The sequence below is a fragment of the Canis aureus genome, chromosome 10 (assembly GCF_053574225.1).
Source record: "Canis aureus isolate CA01 chromosome 10, VMU_Caureus_v.1.0, whole genome shotgun sequence".
Lineage (NCBI taxonomy): Eukaryota > Metazoa > Chordata > Mammalia > Carnivora > Canidae > Canis > Canis aureus.
The window spans coordinates 29,264,953-29,289,772 of NC_135620.1; the positions used below are offsets into that span (position 1 = coordinate 29,264,953).

The 24,820-nt window shown below is 38.4% G+C and overlaps 1 protein-coding gene across 13 annotated transcripts in view; it reads left to right on the forward strand.

Moving 5' to 3' along the window:
- The window catches only part of KDM4C (lysine demethylase 4C), a 413,529-nt gene that overhangs the window by 59,905 nt on the left and 328,804 nt on the right, over positions 1–24,820 (forward strand). For all 13 annotated transcript variants that reach the window (XR_013387737.1, XR_013387736.1, XM_077911914.1 and 10 more), the window contains one exon: positions 9,404–9,597. Coding sequence is in view for 11 of the 13 variants with exons in the window: in XM_077911914.1 (XP_077768040.1) it covers positions 9,404–9,597 (194 nt within the window). In the remaining 2 variants the exon portion in view is untranslated. The remainder of the gene's footprint in view (positions 1–9,403; positions 9,598–24,820) is intronic.

Consider the following 24,820-nt stretch of genomic DNA (forward strand, 5'->3'; position numbering starts at 1 on the left):
TACATACAACACCTGGTGCTCACATATCAAGTGCACTTCTTAATCCCCTTCACCTGTTTTACTCATCTCCTATCCACCTCCCCTCTGGTAACCATCAGTTTGTTCTCTATAGTTAAGAGTGTTTCTTGGTTTGCCTTGCTCTCCTTTTTTTCTTCCTTTGCTCATTTGTTTTGTTTCTTAAATTCGCAGATGAGTGAAATCATATGGTATTTGTCTTTCTCTGACTTTTTCACTTAGCATTTATACCCTCTAGTTCGTTTATGTCATTGCAAATGTCAAGATTTCATTCTTTTTTATGGCTGAGTAATATTCCATGTGTATATATACCACATCTTTATTCATTCATCACTTGATAGCCACTTGATGGACACTTGGATAATTTGGCTCTTGTAGATAATGCTGCTCTAAACATCAGGATGCATGTATCCCTTTGAATTAGTATTCTTGTATTCTTTGGTTAAATACCTAGAAGTGCAATTGCTGGATCATTGAGTAGTTCTATTTTTAACTTCTTGAGGAAATGAGGTCTGTTTTAAACCTAAAAAGTTCAGAGAATGTGAGAGATTTTTATGGAAGGAAACAGAAAAGGCTATCATGTCACATTGTAATTAACTTTAAAGCAAAATGAATTTGACATGTGTCTAATTATATTTATTTTGTAAAGATCTATAGGGAATTCTTAGTCTGTTTTAAAATGTGGACCAGAGCTTTCATTTTAGTTATAGAAAGGTACAATTTTCACACATTACTGTGTAAAATGGGTTGAATCTTGAAGTCTTTTAATGCACTAACCAAGTTTTTTCTTTGTCCATGTGCATTACCTTTGAGACTTCAAGGGCTTGTTAAAGACATATAAATTAGTAGCACTAATTTATAGTAGCCTAGCTCTAAGTGCCCAGTGAATTAGTGGAGATTGGTGCATGGTCTTTTTATTAGGTGCTGGCTGGGCTGTGGTAGAGTCATTATAAGGGATGGTAGAAGCCAAATGAGAAAAAGCGTATTCTTTTAAAAAATACTTAAAAATTAGTTTTTTTATTTAATTAGTTTAAGTATAAAAATACCTAAAATATTTAAAAATACTGCATGGTACTGTGATAATGAGAAATACCATGTCATAATACGGAGTTATAAAAATGGAACCAGCTCCAGTATTTCTTAAGGGATTGATTACAAAGAATTACGATTTGTTAGACAATATATTTGCTACTGAGGAGACTGACTGCTCTATTCAAACAAGGAGGCTTAAACAAACAAACAAACAAACAAACAAACAAGGAGGCTTGTTAAATTACTGAGCATCTTACCTCCATCTGTAAAATGAAGGTGTTTTGCTAGCATGGGGATTACCTCAGTGCATGTTAGGTCTTTGCATTAATAAAATAATTACCAAGTATCTGCACAGTTTCAAGACTTGGTACTAGTTTTTTGGTAGATATCAGATATAAAGAAAATATTTTTCTTTTTTCAAAGCTTGTTTACTAATTTTTATTTTTATTTATTTATTTATTTTTTTAAAAAAATTTTTATTTATTTATGATAGTCACAGAGAGAGAGAGAGAGGCAGAGACACAGGCAGAGGGAGAAGCAGGCTCCATGCACCGGGAGCCCGATGTGGGATTCGATCCTGGGTCTCCAGAATCGCGCCCTGGGCCAAAGGCAGGCGCCAAACCGCTGCGCCACCCAGGGATCCCTGTTTACTAATTTTTAAAAGATTTTTTGCGTACATCACTTTGTTTCTTCTTCATAATCTGATGGGGGATGCAAATCTTGTTATTAGGTCTAAGAGTGGTCCCCAATTCTACACTTGATAGGCTTTGGGCAGCCCCGGTGGCCCAGCAGTTGGCCGCTGCCCTCAGCCCGGGGTGTGATCCTGGAGACCTGGGATCGAGTCCCGTGTCGGGCTCCCTGGGTGGAACCTGCTTCTCTCTCTGTCTCTGTCTCTATCTCTGTCTCTCTCTGTCATGAATAAATAAATAAAATCTTAAAAAAAAATTTACAGTTGATAGGCTTTGACAAAGGCAATTTAAATAGGTGCTAGCTCTGTCAGTTCTTGTAAAGACCAAGAGCACAACATCCGATTATAACTCAATGACAACATTTCTGTTAGAAGAAATACCATAATTTGGCTTATCTGTATTTTTTTTATAACCTCATTTGAATCAGGAACAGACCTGAAAACTTTTAGAGCCTTTAATAATTTCAGTATTTGCTTAGAGTCTTATAGCATCTAGATGGTGGATCTTCTTTTTTTAATGATTAGATTTTCTAATGAAATGATGTTTTCCTCTTAGAATTCTTACATTTCAGAAATTTTTTGTTGGTTATTACGAGTCCAGCTTAGATCTGGGGATGTGCCACTGAAACTCAGGAGAGAGATTGGGAGCTCATAACATTGGAAAGTAGCCCTATGGGGATAAATAACATTGAAGGTGCTGAGGATGATGGCAGGAAATGGTGCTGAGGATCATGGCAGGAAATGGGGATGATGGCATTGAAACATGTGGTTGGATGTTGACAATGTTGAGGATAGAATATAGAGTGATGACAATGAAGACGTGGAAAGCCCTAAGTTGAGATAGTGATAGATTATTGATTTTGAACTAATTTTAGAGAACAAGAGCCATATAGATTCTTTTACTGTATGAAAGGTATCATAAAAATTTAATAAGAGAGTGTGTCAGTTTATCCAGTACTGTTCTGTAGCCACACATCTTTTGTTTAAAGAAAATGAGAAAGCAGTCTTTGAAATATGTAAAATAGAGTGAAGAAATTCTTGACCGGTTTGAGTCTTCAGTTTGAAGTGTTTCAGTGGTCATCCAGGGCTTTTTTTCACATGACTGTTGATATTGTAGCAATCTTGCATTTATAGGCAAGTGATTTTAACTATTCTACTTTGTGGGCAAGCAGAATGTATAGTCAGGTCGACTTTGGTGCATTATAGCTCACAGAATTGCCACCTGTGGATTTGGCAGGTGTGCATGGTGTGGCTAAATTTTTCCACTGCCTCCTTTTGCCCTCTTTTCACTCTTATCTTGGCTTTTGCTTCACAGAGGCTTGTCTGAAAAAGTTACATAGCTTTGTTTAGGACTGTTTTGCCTAAACCTGTGTGCTACATCCCAGTTGTCTGCAGTTAGTTATTCAGTTTTCTGAATTACTGTAATTACTCATAAGCTTTGCATTTTCCCATTTTACTTTGTGTCTTTCTATTCATTTGCATTTTGGATTTCTCTATGTAATGGGAGGAAAACATGTATATAGCGAGTAGATTCCTGTAATGCCATTTGCACAGTCTTACTCTAGTTACCGGACATGTTTATAGAATACCCGACATAGTGTTGGGCAAATGTATGATTAGTTTTAAAAGTCTGAGCAGGGCAGCCCCGGTGGCTCAGCGGTTTAGCACTGCCTTCAGCTCAGGGCGTGATCCTGGAGACTGGGGATCGAGTCCCACGTCAGGCTCCCTGGCTGGAGCCTGCTTCTCCCTCTGCCAGTGTCTCTGATTCATTCTCTCTCTCTCTCTCTGTCTGTCTCTCATGAATAAATAAATAAAATCTTAAAAAAAAAAAAGTCTGAGCAGTGTCTCTGCCCCAAGCTCACAATCACTAACTTTCTGTTTATTATAGCCTATGTCCAAAACTCCTTCCTTCTTCATCACTTTTAAATTATGGCAATAAATGTGAACTGTTTAATGCCTGCTATCTTTTTGCAGAAGTGGCCAGAGATGTATTTTGTTTGATCCACATGATTTTAAAAGTCGGTTAATATCACAAAAATTTGGATTTGCCAGATCAGGTTTGGCAGCATTTCTAGCGCCTGAAATAGATAGCAGCTGAGTAATGGCTGTCCTTGTTAGACAGCACAGCATAGTAGATGTCCCCAGGTGGGTAGGGTCTCCCATTTGGGAGGGTAGGGTCCCCAAATGGTCTCCCCTCCTTGGCTCACACTTGGCTGCTTCACTCACTAAGTTATCTGTTGGGGTCTTTGGACACCTGAATTTGTAAGCCCTGCTTTGTCACTCAGCTCTTCACTTCCTGCTGTGCTCTTTGGAACGTGCTGCTGCTGATTCTTTTGGAGGTGAGGTGGGTCCTGAACCCTGGGAAATAGCACTCAAACAGGCTTTGGTCCTGAAACCCCCTCCTATGTTTTTGAAAGAAAAATTTGGTTAGGAAATTTAAAAAAGTATTTTCATATGTATTTTGTAATCTTACCTTTACAGTTGTCCTACGAGGTAGACAGGTTTGGATTTATGAACTCTTAGGACCCTAATTCTGCTGGCAAGGATATAATTTTTGAATGTAGTTCCAGTTAGAGACTGGACCTTTACTGTGGCTGTTTCAAGGTGATCACAGTCTTGTCAGGGCCCAGTTGGCAGACTTGAACCTTGGTTATGGCTCTGCCACAGGTGACTGTTGAGAAGCCATCAGATCCTATGACTCTGGTAAGTGGTGGAGCCAGTATTTGATCAGAGAGCTTTGGATTCCTTTTTTTTTTTTTTTAAGATTTTATTTATTCATGAGAGACACACAGAGAGGCAGAGACATAGGCAGAGGGAGAAGCAGGCTCCCTGTGGGGAGCCCAGTGTAGGACTCGATCCTGGACCAGGGATCACACCCTGAACTGAAGGCAAATGCTTAACCACTGAGCCACCCAGCTGTCCCACTTTTGATTTCTATACAGCTTGCTGCTTTTCTGAAATTGTATCTTTCTTTGAGATAGAAATTCTTCATTCCATTTTGCTATTTGCTGGATGAGGGCAGAAAAAGAGAGCGTGTGTTAACCATGATTTTCATAAGTTTACTAATTTGTCTTTTGTCTTAGAACCACCTTTATGTAGTCTTTGATGGATGGGTCTTCATTTTTTAAAAAAATTCTTATTTTATATTTGAGAGAGAGAAAGAGCACCAGGTGGGGTATGTGAGGGAGGCAGAGGGAGAAGGAGAAGCAGACTCCTTGTTCTGTGCGGGCCCGATGTGGGACTCAATCCAGGACTTTGAGATCATGACCTGAGGTGAAGGCAGACACTTAACCAACTGAGCCACCTGGGCGCCCCTGTGGCTTCTTATGTATGTATGTATGCATGCACGCATGCCTGCCTGCCCATTCTCTGGTCATCAGTATATTTGGTAGTTTTAAAAGTTTGATAATGTCTTCTGTCTTATCTTCCTAGTTTTAATCTCTTAGTCTCCATTTAGAAATACCTTTTGAGGAAGGTTTTAATTGCATTACATTTATACTATCCCTATGTGTTTTTAGGTAACAAAATCAAATTACATATGTGTATTATGACAATAGATATGACCATATTCCAGCCACCCTCACACACCTGGGTTCTGAAAGGCCATCACAGCTGTGGCTTATATTATTTTCTCTTTTACTACTGAGTTATTTGGGCTGAGGCTTTTAAGGAGTTTCCTATAATCCTTTTCTGAATGTGCTGTCCCACACAGCATGTTTTTATGGAATGTTAATGTATTCTATAAACAAGATTCTGTGGTTAAATAATTTCCCAAATACTATTTGGGGTTGAACAGAGTTAAACAGACATTCTTATAATAGGGCCTCTTTGATAGGAGTACCTATCAGCACTGAGATTCTCTAAGAGGAGGAGGAAAATGAGGCCAAAGTATGACCACAGCCTCTGGTAGGATTCCATTGAAAATATCTTGGGAAAAATTGGTTTACTGTGAGTTTTGCATTATTTCTCTGTGTTAGGGGATTGTTCATTATTGATGAGGTTTCTAACATGACATGTTGTTACTGTGTCATCCTTCAGTCTTGGAGGGACTGAGTGCAGTCATACAGGGAGTCACACATGTGCACAGTCCTAGGAGGGGGTGCTTATTGTCCGGGTCTATTTCAAGGATGTAGGCTCAGAGTACCAGAGCCAGGAACTCAGTGTTGGTACTGCTTCTCTATGGAGATGTATAAATGCATCATGCGTGTTCTGTCCTTACTCCCTCTATGAAATCCAACGCCTGGTCTTCAAACAGCTCCTGACTCTGGTTATGGTAATGAAGGTTTAAGAATTCTTTCAAACTGCCATCTGATTCCTGATAGGTGGAAGATACAGAGTTTGAAAGGAAAAATCCTTCATAAATTCTCAATTATGCAAATATGCACAAATCATGGACCAATTTTGAATTATTTTAGAAAACCTGACAGATACTGGGTAAATAGGTCCAGAATACTGAATGGGTGATTGCAGTGAAGGGAGTGCCACCTGGCAGGAAACATGTGCCCAGGCGAAGTCAGGTGAATTACAAATACTGCTCAAGGACCTATTGGGCTGGTGTGTAGACTTTCTGCTAAGACTCAATGGCTGTAAGCTTTGAATAGTTTGGTAAATTCTGACCTGTCTTTGTGGGGCTTGTTTGTAGATAGGGTCTTTGTGGAGACTGCTTTTACACTAAATGAATTTTGTTACCTCCCCCACAAGTAAAAGCAGGCTTGCATTTTAAGCTTTGCCGGTGTTTGTTTAGGATGGCTCTACCTGTGGGTGGGAAGAATGTGGGAACTTTATGTTTGCCTGTCCTAAATTTTAACTCCTTGGATCTTTGTTGAAAAGGCTGAGAAAAGACAATACATTTTAAGATGTTCAGAACTGGGAGCATAGAGTTTAGGCTCAGGAATCAGACTTAGGTTTATCTTTGCCACCTACTAGCTAGGTATATTAGTTTTTCCATTTGCTCTTTGGGTATAATGTTACCTATTTTACAGGATTGTTTTGAATAGGTTTAGTATGTATGTGTAATGGACTGGGGTAGAGTATGGTATAACACTTCATCCAAATGACAGACTAGATGTACTCCTTATCTAAATCTGTGAGGTCACCCTCACAGAATTTTCAGTGTTTTAGCAGAGCAGTTAGGTAGTTCATTCAATAGTATAGAAGTATAGAACACAAATAGGAGAAGGAATTTTGAAGCAGTAATATTTATTTGTAGTCTGTTATGTCAGTTATTCTTAATATTTTAATAACCTCTTTAGTTGAAATGATATGACTTTTTATTTTATTAAAAGTTTAAAATTAAGTTTCAGCATCATGGCAACCATGGCTCTGTCCAGAAGAAAGTACTGCAGATATGTTACCTGCCCATTAATGAACCAGTAGTGAATTTCACAGGACTTTTTTTTCCCCCCATGACTTTATTATCACTTATCTCATTGTTTGGGGAGGCTTTTCAGTAATAGTTATTAGAGAATAGTGGAAATGTTTATTTCATGGGTTCTCAGAAATAGTAGGTGTTATTTTCCAAAGATTTTGTGTCCATTAGTCTATTCAGTAGTCTGAGCAACTCTGAAAGATGCAGGAAGATACTGTTGCTCTCATGTTTTCATGAAGAAAGACTGGAAGCTCAGAAAGCCTCAGTGATTTTTGCCTTGGTCCGTGGCAGACCTGAGGCTGTAATCTAGGTCTTCTCTCAGCACTCTTACTTCCCTACCTTCTTCCCTTTAGAGCAGCAGTCAAAGGATGTCAAGGGATTCATTCTCAGTTATTTCTGAAAGATAATGTCAGTCAGAAATAAAGATAAGAATTCTCCAAATGTAGGAATTTAGAGGAATAGTTTGTTCCTAAATTCTCAAGCTCATTCGGTTTAAAATGATTCCTATAATATGGTGCTCATTTATTACTTTAGACTCATTGCCTCAGTAATGACTTTCAAATAGGACTCTATTATTAGAGTGATTGGACGGAGATCTGATTGGACTAGAGTTAAGAGACTGCATTGCTATATATAGAGTGAGATAAAACATTTTATAGAATTTGATTTAATTTTTTATGAGGTTTCACAAGTTGGAACCTAGTATCTTCTATAAAAAAGGTACTACTTTGATCAATTTCCAAATAGCAAACTTGCCATTGTGGGGTTTAAGTTGTAGATAGAGTGGCTGCTTAGGGGAATTTGGGAATTAAGTTATTCCCCCTGAGACTTTTAATTATGTTACCTGAGGCAGAGCTTCACTAACTGCTGCATCAAAAATTTTCTTAACCCAAATCTTGAGGAAGTACAATTAGTACTGATGAGAGAATCATCTAGAGACCACAATGAAAACAGAACAACCCTGGAAGTTTTTAGTGTATAAGGGAAATATTAGATGTGGTCGTCTGTGTGGTCATTGGTGTAGTCATTGGAAAAAGCCTTATCGGAATACAGGAACACATTTAATGCCCCTCTTTAATAGTACCTACCGCAAGGAGATTGAAGTCGATTTAAAGACATTGCAGTTTCCTCATGATTACATAGGAATGGGCCTAATTCCTAATGTTTATGTTTCATTATGAAAAGGTATGTAGGAAAAATACTCAGTTTGTAAAACTCTTAAGCAGTTGTGAGCTATGATTGAATAATTAGTAAGTTCTAATAAAACCAGAATCTTTTCCTATCACCATAACTTTAGTATCAGTGACTCCCATCTTTTTCTGTCATCACCATTATTGCTATAAAACTACATTGTTAGGGTAGCCCTGGTGGCTTAGCGGTTTGGCGCCGTGATCAGCCCAGGGTGTGATCCTGGAGACCCGGGATCGAGTCCCATGTCATGCTCCCTGCATGGAGCCTGCTTCGCCCTTTGCCTGTGTCTCTGCCTCTCTCTCTCTGGGTCTCTCATGAATAGATGGAATCTTTAAAAAAAAAAAAAGATAAATCCATGATCCCTTAAAAAAAAAAAAAACTACATTGTTCCAGCAATTTTACTAAAGTTTGGATAAGTATTTTTTTTATCAGTTATTTTGTTTTTAAAACTTCCCAGCAACATAAGAATATTTAGTTGAAGGAATAGTAAAAGTATAATGACCTATGGTTTAAAAGAATGCTAAGAGTTTTTCCTATAATTAGAGGTAGAATTTTTAGGAAATGATATATCACATGCTAAAATTGAAAATGGGGATGGATGCGGTGGGAGTGCATAAGATATATTTTGCCATTGGTATCTTGAAATGATCAGTCCAATGTTGAACATGACTTCTAAACTAATGTACAAATAAACTAAAAAGCAAAAAACTACCTCCCCCCTCAAATAAAAGGCGTGCTGAAGATGGAAAGCATATACTCCAAGTCCTACTCTTTCAATCAGTGATTTTTTTGCTAATAGCACATGAGGGTGGGGCCTTAACCTGCACTTCCATTTGGAGTTGGTAAGGTTTTGGTATACTTTCATATTAATGTTCACAAAGAACCACATAATGCCAATAGTAATCTTGGATAATTACTGATATATCTATCTATCTATCTATCTATCTATCTATCTATCTATCACCTGAGTAATGATTACTTTATTTTTCATTTCTCAGTGAATTAAAATATACAGTGATAGTTTTGGCACATGATAGTTTGATTAGTAAATGTTATTGTTATTAGTTTATTAATGTTTGATTTATTTCCTCTCTCTCTCTTGGTTCCAGGATGTGGATGAATGGAACATAGCTCGCCTAAATACAGTCTTGGATGTGGTTGAGGAAGAGTGCGGTATTTCTATAGAGGGTGTAAATACCCCTTATCTCTATTTTGGCATGTGGAAAACCACATTCGCATGGCACACCGAGGATATGGACCTCTACAGCATTAATTATCTCCACTTTGGAGAGCCCAAGTCTTGGCAAGTTACATATTTAATATTCATTTGCTTAGGAGTTCTAAATTTGGGCAATATGAACCTATTGAGGATTTTCTTCCCTTTATCTGATGAATTCATATTTATATGAAATTTATATGAAAGTTTTTAATATAATTTATATGAAATTTATATGAAAGTTTTTCAGTGTAATAATTGATTATCTTCCATTCTGCCCATGGTTTTGCTCAAAACCATAAAGCTAGTAGTTGACTGGTATGTCTAAAGTGGCTTGCTGACCATTTTAAAGTGGCCATGGATTGATAGATATTGTAGTCCTAAAGAATTTGTTAGTCATTTTTACTTCTTTGAGCATTTGTTTGGAAGGTATGCTGGAAATAGTTAAGAGTGAAAGTTGACCTCATGTATGTAGAGTATTAGGTAATAGTAATGATCTGTGGTCCAGCCTCTTTTAAATAAATGACGAGTGTAGGAGAGAAGGGATGAATCAGGAGGCCTGTTACTGCTCTTTGGGTGATGGGCATGGCGAAAAGAATGTTGTTGTTAACACGTGTTCTTAACTTGTAACTTCCTGTGTTTCTGAGCCTCTTTCCTCATCTTTCTGAGCCATGACTTAAAGATGCACCGCTTTGTATAATACATCATGTAGTAAGTACATTATTATGTACTTGTTAGTACATTTAACATACGTAATTGTTAGTCAGTTATCCTGGTATCCTTTGTAGTTAGCCAGTTTCATGTTTTAAACTTGTTTTTGGTGGGTTTTAGTCTTAGGGAAATTTAAGTATCAATTAATTCTATTTTCTGTAATTCACGTATGTGCAGGGAAACACAGACAGAAGCTTATGCAAAGCATCACCTTGACCAGAAAGATGATGTTTCAGTTGGATGTGAACATGATAGGATGCTCTTCAGGTGCTTGTGTCAGCCCAGTAGCTTTCTTGCCTCCAAGTTAAAAATAGTAGCTCTTTTTCCAAGTTCTCCTGCTGATTAGGTGTTGAGGTACAGCAATTTGGGGATAATCTCCATCTCCATTTTGCCATTACTTGCTCTTGGGATTTTATCATGTGGTGAGATGTGAAGTTGTAAATTTTCTCCAAAATTTCAAATTTGGCAAAGTTCCTAATCAAAAATGACTCTTACACTGTTGGTGGGAATGTGAACTGGTGCAGCCACTCTGGAAAACTATGTGGAAGTTCCTCAAAGAGTTAAAAATAGATCTGCCCTACGACCCAGCAATTGCACTGCTGAGGATTTACCCCAAAGATACAGATGCAATGAAATGCCGGGACACCTGCACCCTGATGTTTCTAGCAGCAATGGCCACAATAGCCAAACTGTGGAAGGAGCCTCGGTGTCCATCGAAAGATGAATGGATAAAGAAGATGTGGTTTATGTATACAATGGAATATTACTCAGCCATTAGAAACAACAAATACCCACGATTTGCTTTGACGTGGATGGAACTGGAGGGTATTATGCTGAGTGAAATAAGTCAATCGGAGAAAGACAAACATAATATGGTCTCATTCATTTGGGGAATATAAAAAATAGTGAAAGGGAATAAAGGGAAAAGGAGAAAAAATTAGTGGGAAATGTCAGAGAGGGAGACAGAACATGAGAGACTCCTAATTCTGGGAAACGAACTAGGGGTGGTGGAAGAGGTGGTGGGCGGGGGGAGGGGGTGACTGGATGATGGGCACTGAGGGGGGCACTTGATGGGATGAGCACTGGGTGTTATTATATATGTTGGCAAATTGAACATCAATAAAAAAAAATTTATAAAAAATGATATTTAGTTGGAAGGCAAGTTTTAGGTGGAAGAGCAAAGTTCTTAGGACCTACAAGAAAAATCCAGGCAGTTCTCATTTCTTTTTTTTTTATTTTTTAAAGATTTTATTTATTTATTCATGAGAGACACACACAGAGAGGGGCGAGACATAGGCAGAGGGAGAAGCAGGCTCCTCACAGGGAGCCAGATGTGGGACCCGATCCTCGGATACTGGGATCATGCCCTGAGCCGAAGGCAGATGCTCAACCACTGAGCTACCCAGGCATCCCCAGGCAGTTCTCATTTCATATGGAGTTGTGTGATCTAAAAAAATTAGGGGGAAGCTGTTTAACTTATTTTAAAGGCATTTTACTTGCACATTCTATTTGATAAATTCTTAACATTCTGCTCTCTTAATGGAATAAATAAAAATTACGCATTTTTAGTAGGTGGTTTAGGACCCAGAGAGGCTTTTGTGACAGAATGGTATGGCGGGACTATTCATTACATAGGTGTTTACTGGGGGCCAGTTTTGAGCACACACTTTAGGCCCCGTGGGTCTCTGTCATGTTTCTACAACACCACTGTAACATCTGTTGGAATGTCATCCTTTAGTAGTTTTGGGACTTAACTTTGAGAGACTTAGAGAAATATTTTAAGCCATCCATAGACACTTGGGCAGTTTCTCAGCTGCGTAATTACCTACCTGCTCTTTTGACATTCAGTTTCAGTGTGAACAAAATTAAATGAATTGGGTAAATTCAACATGTTGGTAAAATCTAGTATATAGGCAACTATATACTATATTTTCCTTAAAAAATCTGAAAAGTCAGTAGCAGAACTTTCCTGGAGGTGTTTTAGAAGTCAGCTAATGAGAATGCCTGGGACAATAATTTGAGATTATAGTATTAGGTTAATTTTATTTTTTTCCCTTTACCCCCCACTATTAGAGGAGTTTATATGGTGTCTCTACTTTCTTATCAAGAAAGATGATCCTCCCCACTCCCCCCCAACAGAATTCTGTTATCTCCTAAAGATCACTTAAGGTACAGCATTCTAGTCAGGGAAAAGACTGATTCTTGAGTCTTGTGGCTTTGTGAAAGAGTACCACTATTCATGAATGAGAATAATTATGCCCATTTTCAAAGAATTTCTTTCTGCTAGCATCTATATTTTCTGTAGTTAATTACTCTATTAGTTATTATAGACATATAGACTTAATTATATGCATTAATGGTAGATTTATAATATCACTATTATCTTTAACCTTGACCATTATTTATAATGATAAAATAATAAAACCCAGCAGTGAGTTATGACCACTAATCTACATTCCACCTTCTAAGATAACTACTGTAGGATAAAAATGATATAAATGACTCTAAGTATATTTCCCAGTAGATTTATGAAAGATTATATTAGTTCAGCATAAATAATTTGGAGATAAATTCTATTATCATTAAAATTCATTTTAGTACTCATCATAATATATTTTAAGTGAGCTTTGAAAGGTGGTAGAGGCAATACAAATTCATGTAAATACTGGGAGGTAGGCAGTGTCTGGTAGCATAGCTTAGATTCAAGGGACCAGCAATCTGGGCTCTACTCCTTATTCTGCTACTAGCGTTTGTGGCTTTGGACAAATAACTGTACTTCTTTGTTTTTAAAGATTTTATTTATTTATTTTAGAGGAGGGGTTGGGGAGAGGGAGATTATCCCTAGCCAACTCCATTCCAGGACCCTGAGATCATAACCTGAGCTGAAACCAAGAGTCAGATGCTCAGTGGACTGAGCCATCCAGATGCCCCAGTAACTATACTTTTTTGGACTCTGGTTTCCTCACCCACAAATGACAAAGTTAATCGGGATGATCTCTAATGTTCTAATTCTGTGATTTGTAATCAGAACCACAGGAATATTTTTACTTACTCTGTCTACAAAATGGGAAGATGAGGAGGCAATATAAGATTTTCTATGTGCATGCACATATATATATGCACTGGTTTCCTTTTATGCTGTCTTCTCCTTGTTGAGTTGTATGTGGGATAGTTGCCTTTACATTTCTCCAGGGATGTCCTCGCCTGTGCTTGACATCTCTGACCCTAGCAATGTGTCTTTTCCTTTTAGTCTTATAGGTCGGTGTTGAACTTCAACTTCTTCAATTCTACCCTCAGGTATCAAGTTTTGGATATCATTTAAAAACTGACTAAGTCTATGGTGCTCTCTGCTGTTCTCTGCTAGTGTATTCCTTATTTTTTGCCCAAGGCTTTCTGAACCATATGCTGCCCATATTTTTGCACCTTTCAGGTGCTTCTGACTACCTCCTCACCCTTTCCTGTGTCTGTCTTGAAGTTAGGGTTTCTGTCTGCATTTGAATTATCAGCACTTAACATAGGTCCTGGTTATAGGACTGAGGCTTTTTAAATAATTCTTGTTGAATCAGGAGAGTTTGGTTTGGAACAGTCTGTTTAAGGGCAGACAAGGAAATATATAGAGCACTTTATAAAGATTTTTATCTGTGGTGTAGCTATTAAGAACATTCATTTTCTTTCTGAGAACATTCATTTTTTTCTTTCAATCTCTTTCTGAAATTTCTGAGTAGCTACAGATACACATCTCCACGTAGAAGCCCTGAGACATATTTTTTCTGGGCACTGAGTGTGGCAGATTTTGCTAACTAAGTGTTCATGAACACAGAGTTGTACTGAAGAGATTTTAGAAGAGGTTATGATTTATTTAAACATTTCTGGCATAAAGGTTTAGGGGAGAAAGAATGCTTTAAATAAGCAGATAGAAAACTGCCTTAGTAGTCAGTGGTAAAATGTTTATTTTCTTGGAATGAACATTGACTTTGAAGCTAGAAGACCTGTTTTAAAATCTGTCACCAGCTGAATGACTTAGGCCAAATCACTATACTTCTTTCATCATGATTTTAACTGCCAAATGGAGGTGTGATTTATTCTCTGTCTCCTTATGGGATTGCTAAGAGGGTCCAGGGATATACTTTGTGTAAAAGTGCTTTGTTTGTAAACTGTAAAGTACTAGAGGAATATTTCCGGTTACTATTATTTTAACAATCTCATGAAAATAAATCATTTTTCAAGCAATGACTTGAAGCCTGAACTTGGCATGATACATCTGCATATAATAGACTAGGGGTTTCAAGGATACATAAAATATAATTCTCCCTTTCAGGTGTTATATGTGTTAGTGGTTAACTGCTGCGAGACACAGAATTTAGATGGTACCTTGAATCCTTCTTCATGAAACTGTGTCCGAACACAGTGATTTATTCGCTAGAGAATGATAAAGGTGAGATTTGAGAGGACATGTCTTAAGCTATGAAAAGTTCTAAAATCAGGAAAGAAGTTTCTCCTGGATGTTTTTAGAAAAATTAAGAATGGGTTATAGTATTTTGGACTTGGTTTAATTTTATTTAGCTGTGAGATTTTGTAGAAGTATACTAAGAAATGTCAGATTATTCAGGATAGGTAGTTAAACTTAGTTTGATGCTTTTTTCATTAGGTATGCAGTGTTGTGTGGTATTTAAGGGCATGAGTTTTTTATACCTGACTCTTGTGTTTTGAGTTCCGGCAATATTTTTGCTGAGCATGTGACCTGGGTAATTATTATAAACTCCATGCCTCAATTTCCTCTCCTAAAACACTCTGATAGTTCTAAGGTACTTGTGTGGATCAGATAAAATACAATATACAAGCATGTACCACAGCTTCTGATGCATCATAAGTGCTCAATCAATAACATTGATTGATATACATACAATTCAGTTAATAAATATATATTGCATGTCTTACATTTAAGACCTCATAGATCTTGTATTTATAAGGATTCTTGGCTCCAAATAAAATAAACCCAGTTGAAGTAAAAGGATATTTGCTAGTGTGTATGGTTGGGATAAGCTAGAAGCATGGCTCGATCCAGAGATCAGATTCTCCTATTGGGTGTTTATCTTAGTCTTTCTGTGCATGTTTCCCTCTCTATGTCATAGTTCACCAATTACTTTGCCTAGCTTATCTTTTCTCCCCCATATTTCTTCCCTCCTTTTCAGTTTTAATTTTACTGTTTAGAAAGCATTTTGTAGAAAATACGTATTACTTAATATTTGTTTTGCCAAAATTATTCTTTGACTTGAGCATATAGGAAGATGGTGTGTGTGTGTGTGTGAGTGACTGCATATCTACAGATTGGCTTATAAATTGATTTATCTCTTCTAAGATCTCAAATGTCTTCATTCTTTGTAAGCTTGCATTTTAAGGAGTAGGGCTTGACTAGGGTGGTGAAGTATGTTTTGTTTGTTTTTGGTGACAACATTCTATTTAGTGAAGTCTCTTTTTTTAAGATTTATTTATTTTAGAGAGAGAGAACTCAAACACACGATGGGGGAAAGGGGCAAAGGTAGAGGGAGAGAATCTCAAGGAGACTTCAACACAGAGCTCAGTCCCAGGACCCCAAGATCATCTCTTGAGCTGAAATCGAGTCAGATGCTTAAATAACTGAGCCACCCAGGTGCCCCTTAGAGAAGTCCTTTTACATGTGCTAGGCACTATGCTAATCACTTTAAGAAAACAGAAGTTTTCAGACTTTCTGAAAATTTCTTTAGAAGGTCAATATATAAAACTGAAAATGAAGGAAGGGCTGACCTGGCTGAAATGTGTTTGATGGGACACTCTCCCTCCGGAACCCCTTTCCTTAAGCACTTTTATCAAGAAATACTGGGTCCCAGATGGAGGATGGGGGGAGGCATAGAAAACAGTTTGAAAATCACTCATTTGATCCTCTAGTATTAGAAAAATCATTTTACTGCTTACTGTGTTATCTCGAGTATTTTAGAGAGGTTAGTATTAAGGAGTAAATACTTCTTTTATGTTGCCTATAGTTGACATCAACTAATAATTCATAGTATCTTTTTCTTTTCAGGGAAAAAAAAACCCACCAGTATTGTGTAAGACACACTTAGAAATATTTCAGTGGATTAAGTAACACAAAATATATTCTTTCTTGAAAATCAAGTTTTGTGCAGTTATTGTTTTTACTAAGTTCTAAAATGATTTAAGACAAAAAGTTACTTGATTTTTATTAAGATATTAAGATATTAATTTACATGTGTGTGGATACTGAACTGTATTTTGAATCCCAGATGAAAAAGAGTTGCTTACATTTTTTTTTTCTAAGATTTTATTTATTTGACACAGGGAGAAAGAGTGCAGTCATAAGCAGGGGGAGCAGCAGGCAGAGGGAGAGGGAGAAGCAGGCTCACTACAGAGCAGGGAGCCTGAGCGGGGCTCATGTGGGGCTCAATCCTAGGAACTCAGGATCATGACCTGAGCCAAAGACAGATGCTTAACTGACTGGCTACCCAGGTGCCCAAGTTGCTTACATTTTTTTTTTTTTTAAAGATTTTATTTATTTATTCATGAGAATACACAGAGAGGAGAGAGAGAGAGAAGCAGAGACACAGACAGAGGGAGAAGCAGGCTCCATGCAGGGAGCCCGACATGGGACTCAATCCCTGGTCTCCAGGATCACTCCCCAGGCTGAAGGCAGCGCTAAACCACTGAGCCACCCGGGCTGCCCAGTTGCTTACATTTTTTTTTTTTTTTTTTAGTTGCTTACATTTTTAATGCTCAGCTATTCACTGAAACTTCTTTGTTAGGAATTTTTTTTTTTTTTTCCTGCAGTTTCCCGACTTACAACTGTCTGTAGATGTGGCTGGTATTTTTCATTTAGATGTGGCTGGTATTTTTCATTTAATTATTCTGTTAAGAAACAGGCTCTAAGATAGAATAAGGGTGGGGCTAAGCTCTTCCTTTGCTCAGGGGCTTTTTTAAAGTCTTGTAGGGCCTCAGTTCAAATACTTTGTTCTTTAGGCCATGCTTTTAGATGCCTGGCTTTAAGTGCCACCTCCTTACAGACATATTCATTGTAACTCAGGTTGCTCAGGAAACCTACTTTGAAACTCAGATTTGTGTGCCAAATTGGACAATACCTGGAGGGTGATAGAAGGCAGGACTGAGCGTCAAGGGAAGTTAAGTTGCAGTAGAGCCATGGGCAGATCACACAGGCAGGCACTGGAGCTGGCAAGTCCCTTCAGAATTGCTCCAGGATAAGGCAAGAGGATCAGGCTTTTACATTCATGTATGGATCATTCCTTGGATATGGACCACTACTGCCTCCTGTTCCAGGGACCATGATGTTTAGGGAGGGAACATGATTTTGGGTAAGTGTGAGGGGGTGAGGAGCCTTCCTTTGGAGAATGCAGTGAGGGCCTTATCTGGAAGGGGTAGCCTGGCACTTCTGTTTCTCACATACTTTTTTTTTTTTTTTAAAGGTTTTATTTATTTATTAGAGACAGAGAGAGAGGGAGAGGGAGAGGGAGAGAGAGAGGCAGAGGGAGAAGCAGGCTCCACGCAGGGAGCCTGATGTGGGACTCGATCCCAAGTCTCCAGGATCACACCCTGGGCTGAAGGTGGCGCTAAACCGCTGAGCCACCAGGGCTGCCCCATACTTTTGTTTTTAAGAACTGCAAATGAAGTAAGCGATCTTCTATTTTCTGCAATTAACTAATAAGACTTTATAATTTAAAATATGAACGCTTAAACTTTAATAAATGCACAATATTAAAACTTGTTAGCTTCATCAGTAATGTGAAAACATAATCACACATATAAAATCCACAGTTGTGCAGCCTTCTTTTTGACACAACTAGGAATATGCCATGACTAAAAAGCATATTGTAAAGTAACCACTTTGGAAATACTGAGTTTTGTGAAATATAAATAGGTACTTTACTTTTTGATTCATGAAGTTCTTTGTAAGAAGAATCAAAGGAAAACTTAGTAGTGGCTTAATGGCTTTGTTTTTTGTATCTATATTTTATTTAAAATGCTTTTGTCTTAAAATAAAATGCTTTTGTCTTAAAATGCTTTTGGTTGGTGCACATTGTAATTTTAGTTTGAGATCTCAGTGATTTTTTTGTTTCCAGTTGTGAGCTTTAAAAATGGATAGTGGTAGGAAGGGTAGCTGGGAGAATTACTCTGTGTGAATATTGGAATTTGTTTTGTTAGCAGCCGGCAGAAGACTTTTTCTTCCAAAATTTGGATTACCCTCCAATAATTGCAGTAGTCATTGTATATGTCCTTGGAGAGAGAGGGGTTTATTAGGCCCCTTACTTCCTTCTGGTTGGCATCTTTGTGGTGATTGGTCCGGAAACAGGAATGGAATATGGGCCTGGAAAGCATATTTTAGGCTTTGGAGTCACATTGGTCTGGCCTTGGATGTCACCTCTGTTACCCTTCTTGTTACCCTTCTTACTCAAGTAGATTAATCCTTCTAAGCCTTGTTTTCCTCATCAGTAAAGTGGAGGTGGTAGCAGTAGAACTTGGATTATAGGATCTTAGCACCAGGTCTGGTGTTATAAATGCTCGATAAATGGTAGCTGTGATGAACTGTTACAGTATTTATTGGTCAGTTAATCTTTTCACTGAGTTTTCCAGCCCTTAGTAACTGTAGAGAACAAGTCAGGTAAAAGTGGGGAGGATCAATTTAGACTAGTTGTCTGTCAGAAAACTGTCCTTGGGGATGTGAGCTTTATTCTTTTTGAGAGATGACTGTAAGAGAAACAGCAAGAAGAAATGTAAACGAAAGAGGAGGAAAGGGTTATATCACATACAGCCTTAGTTAAGGGAAGGGAGTAAAGAGCAGCCCTTTGTTTTAGGACTGATTTGCCTGAGCATGGCACGGACCTGGAAGAGGTTTTGCCCTCTGTGCTCTGGGCTTGATAAGACTGCTGTGGATGTTACAGGAGGTGCCAGTAGCATGTTAGTGAGACTGATGGAGGGACTCGGGCGGCTATCTATGTCAGACAGCACAGTGACAGAGGTATGGGTGGAGCAGGTGGGGGAGCCTGAGAACATTTCTTTCTAAGCACATTAGTGACATCCCCAGGGTCCCCCTCCCTTCCCCCCACCAAGTTAAGGAGACTTACAGGGAGTAATCTGAAAAGTAGGAGTTTCTCTTTGAGAAGTGCTGGAAAATGAGCTTCTAATGGACTTACGGACTGAGCATATCTTGAAAAGAAATAGAGTGACCACTTCATAAGGAAAACCTGAATCAGACAAATGGACCTATTACATTTTGAAAAATACAGCCTTGCCTACTGACAGTTTGAAAGGTCAGCCTGATATTGTTCATCCAAGATAGTGTTTTATTACACCCATCAGGATAACATCACTTTAGGTGTCTTCTTTGAGTAAACCACCCAAAGATGTGCTTAGAGGGATTATGATATTTTCCTTGGCCTTCAAATTAGATTTTTAATTCATAAAATTAGTTTTAAATAAAACATCATCCTCTAAATATCTAATTAGTGTGTTTGTAGTTCATTAGTGATTCATACTTTCTTAATATTAGCAGAATTGTTGGCAGTATTAATTATTTTTGAAACAAAAACACTGTCTTAAAGGTTAAATGAACAATTAATAATTTCAACACACCAGTAAGTACTTGAGGGTATACAATGGTAGACATCTTATTTGGTGGGTTTCAAAGAATACAAAGAAGGGCAAGACACATTCATATCCTCAAAGAATTAAGTATTAGCTGCATAACCAAACAATTGTACATAGTAGAGTGCCTGGCTATGAACTGGGTACTCACTATACAAGGTACATTAAAAAGGATAACTCTTGAAAATTTCTGGGTCATGGTAGGCATTCTCTCCCTCATAGAACTCAATGGGTATCCAGTCAAAAGTGATTTATGCACACTGAACGGCAGCTGGCTTTGTAAAGTAGTAGATGATAAATATTACATGAAAAATATAACAGAAGGATGCTGGGATAAAGAAAAGGATGAGATTGCCGAGATTTATAATGGTCAGTGAAAACTAAAACTTCAAGGAGGTGGAATCTGGGCTTGGAAGGCTGGGATTTGAAGTGGAATGGAAGGGACTGTTTGAAGCAAGGAGTGAGGTCAAAACCCATGTGAGTGATAGAATAATTCATAGTCCAACCTACTGAGAACAGACTATTTGATATTTAAGGCTAGAGCTAAATTGTGTGTGTGTGTGTGTGTGTGTGTGTGTTGAGGGTGTCCTTGAAAGATAGGCAATAAGTAATAAAAGTTTGGAATACTCTGGCTGCCCAGAGAGGTGCCGGCAGAGAGTTCAGTTATAGTGGGCTGGTTGGGGGCAAATCAAGGTTGAAATTGACGCGATGCTACAGGATGTATATGAGGTTTTGTGTATAGAGTGGATAGAATTTGTGACTGGCAGTGGAGACAGATTGAGAAATAAGGGAGAGTTGGTTGACAGTTCTAGTTTGGAAGGCTAAGGGAAAATGGAGTTAGGAACTGAAATAGGAATGTTGGGAGACAGAACCATTTTAAAGAGGGAGTCATGAATTTGATCTTGTGTTTTTGAGACTTCTAAACTGGGCCCTGGAACTAGAACTCCTCTCACTGAGGTCATTCATTGTAGTAAACCCCTCTGCATCTGGGCCCTCCAACTTGCCTCTATTTAGTTACAAGTTTCTATTGTTACATAGATTTTAAAGAGGGAAGGAGAGTGACACGATCTGATTGGGCTACGTGGACTAGAGAGGGCAAGGCCAGAGGCAAGGTAATTAAGATACAGCAGTACTATATCTGGTAGAGCATGGTGGCCTGGATCAAGGTGGTGGTAGTGGGGATAGAGAAATAAAGGCATGAGATTCATGGGTCTCTCTTGAACAGGTACAAGGCAGAACACATAAAGCTTGGGGATTGGTTGAATAAGGGGAGTACAACCACAGACAACTCCCACATTTTGGACAGTTGGTTGGATGGGGAACTGGAGGAGAAGCAGGTCTGCCAAGAAGATGTTGGAAGATTAAGCTTTGGACAAATTGTGTTAGAGGGCTGCCAAATGGATTTGTTGAATAGCTGGTTCATTGTAGAGTTTCAGAGCTCACGAGAGATGCTTAAAATGGAGTTGTGGTTCAGCACTGCACAAGGAAGATTTTAAAGCCTTGAGTGAAGGTGGTTCCCTCAGGGAGAAATGTGGAAGCACTAAAACATGGAGTTGTAGAAAATGTCACTCTGAGGTTCGGCAAGAGCACAAGGTAGAAAATCCTTGGAAATTAGTTGGATTCATGAAAGCCAAAGGAAGTGAGTGTTTCAAGGATCTGGTCAAAAATTTCAGAGAGGACCAAGCAGGTAAGGACTGGAAAATGTGGCAACTTTTGTCCAAGCACTTATATCACGAATGATAAAAATAGGATTCAGGTTGCAATGGATTCCCGGGTGAATGGAAATGAAAAATGTGGGAGTATTTTTCTTTTGCCCATATCCTTCCTTTCCTCCACACCTGCTATTCTGGAGGATCAGGAACATGATTCATCACTTGAGAGTGGCAAAAAGTCAGGAAACACTGAGCATCCGCTTAACTGGTGCTTTGTTTTAGGGAAAGGACACTGGCCCTTGCCACTAAGGAGCTTGAGAGGAGACCGGGAGGCAAAAAGTTAAAAAAAAAGAATAAATTCTGAGTGTCATGGTGGAGGTAATACAGCAAAAGAGGAAGGGGGAAGATCTCCCTGGGGTTACTCAGGCTGAGCTTGGAAAAAGGAATGTGTATTTTCATTGACTGGACAAAGTTGAGGGCCTGTAAAGCCAAGAAGTAGGGAATGGAAAATAGTGGAGATGTGAAAAAGCAAGGGCACTGGAAAGAACTTCAAATGATTTGTTAAAGCCAAAGAGCAGGTTTGATTGGAACATCAGAAAAGTTGTCAAGATTGTGGCAGGCCTATGTGTCCTTTAGAGCAGTTTGTCTTCTGTCCTTCAAGTTGCAGTCAGCTCTCAGAGGTCCAGGGCTTTGTCACGATCAGCTGTAGTTTGCAGAGATGACTATAGCACACTGTGGAGGGTAGTTTGGAAGAGTATGGGGAACAAACATGTAGTGGTCATTTACACCTTAGTGGTTTTTAAAGGGTAAGCTGCATCAAGGGGACACACTTAATGCCTTATGGTCATGCCTCCAGTGTAAAGAATGTTTGTTACATGTGTAATATATGGAGAGAATCTTTCTGATCATTAGCCTCTAGAGAAGTTTCATAAATATCCTTTTAGAAGATGACTTTACTATAAGTGTTGGCTATGTGATTTTCATTATTGTCTTGTAGACTAACTGGAAGACTATGTCGAAGCTATTCTTTATTCTTATGTGTATGCTTATACTTATGTTTATATTTACACTGGTATATATGTTTATATTTTCTTTAAGTAGATGGTTGAATCTCAGATTAATGAGCTTTAACTTGGATGCCAATTGTCAGAAAAGTGATTCTGGATGTATACCTCCATCTGTGTCCAACCATTTTTGGGCAAGCATATATCCATTACATGTGTGCAAGTGTGTGTATGTGTGTGTACTGCACACGTGTGTTTATGTATGTTATAGGGAACATGACCCTTTTGTCTGGGGTGTATATATATATATATATATATAGATATATATATATATCCCTTTTCTGGGTATATAAGATGACGTAAACTGGGGATTAAAAACTGGTAAGAAGTGGCCAGTGAATAAATAAATTGGATGATTGTCATTAGCTTATGCTAAAATTTTATCTCCCCAATTCAGTTGGAATAATTTCATTAACAGTGCCTTAAGGAGCAGATATATGGTTGAATTTTCTTTTAGAAAATTGCCTAGTTATATCGGATCCAATTAAGTTTTGCATATGTTATCAGTGGCATTAAATGCAACCAAGTGTGGTGTTAAGTAAAATGAGAAAAATTATTTTAGTAAAAAGTAACTTGTACTTAATATATATTGAGCTAGTAAACATAGCAAATGTAGGTCTTAAGAATAACATCATTTTTACTTAAAACATGAAATGATCACTTTAACTTTATTTTTAGTATCCTTACATTTCCTCATTAAACTGCCCATAATATTTATTATTTGTGTAATAAATCAAGAGTTTTTTTTTTTTTTTTTTGAGAGTGAGTGAGCAGGAGGGGCAGAGGGAGAGGGAGAGAGAGAATCTATTTTTTTAAAAAATTTATTCATGGTAGACATAAACACACACACACACACACGGGAAGAGGGAGAAGCAGGCTCTGTGCAGGGAGCCTGATGTGGGACTGGATCCTGGGACTCCAGGATCATGCCCTGGGCCAAAGGCAAGCACCAAACCGCTGAGCCACCCAGGGATCCCCTGAGAGAGAGAGAGAATCTTAAGCAGGCTCCACACAGAGCTACCCAGGTGCCCCATGAGACTGTTGTTTTAAAATACGTTAGTTCCCAGTAGATAAGTTCAACTCTTTCACTTTTGAAAATATCAGGAACTAGAAATGAGTATTTCTGTTTAAGGGTGAGCATTTTTTTTTTCTATAATCAAGATTTTAAAAGTCATAAAATCAGGGGCGCCTGAGTGACTCAGTTGGTTAAGTGTCTACACTTGGCTCAGGTCATGATCTCGGGGTCCTGGGATTGACTTCTTTTAAGACTGCATCAGGTGCCCTGCTCAGCGGGGAGTCTGCTTCTCCCTCTCCCTCTGCTCCTCCCTCCGCTCTTGTGCACACACTCTCTCTCTCCTAAATAAATAAATCTCAAAAAAAATATTTTTAAAGTCATAAAAGTCACAAACACTGCTCTCTTATCTCTGGTAAATTTTTTAATTTTTATTTATTTATTTATTTATTTATTTATTTATTTATTTATTTATTTATGATAGTCACAGAGAGAGAGAGAGAGAGGCAGAGACACAGGCAGAGGGAGAAGCAGGCTCCATGCACCGGGAGCCTGACGTGGGATTCGATCCTGGGTCTCCAGGATCGTGCCCTGGGCCAAAGGCAGGCGCTAAACCACTGCGCCACCCAGGGATCCCTCTGGTAAATTTTAATTTAAAATCTATCTGAGGGGTGCCTGGGTGGCTCAGTCACTTACGCTTCTGACTCTTGATTTTGGCTCAGGTCATGATCTCAGGGTCCTGGGAGCAAGCCCTGAGCCAGACTATGTGTTTAGCGGGGAGTCTGCTTGAGGATTTATTTTCCCTCTCCCTGCTGTGCTCTTTCTCTCTTTCTCTGAAATAAATCTTAAAAAAAATCTATTGGAAAAGTATAATGTTCTTAGAAATGTTTGGTGGAAATATGAATATTGGTATAATACTTTTGTGTTCTGTCTTGCTTGTCAATAAAAACATTTTAAAAGGTTAAAAAAAAGCACAACAACCTAGGTTTTCTTAAAAACAAAGGCAAAACTAACCAACAACAAAACATAAAACATACAACTAACAATAGCCCTGGATTTCTAGTGTGCTGTGAGTGTTAGAAAAGGAGGTCTGGTCTCCCTGCTATGGCTAGCTGCTTCCCTTGTCCCAGTAGTTTACTGGCCTTAGGCCTTTGTTCCCTAATCTGTAAAATGTCGTTGGGATGGTGAACTGGCGCACTGAAATAGGTGATTTCCAGTTTGTT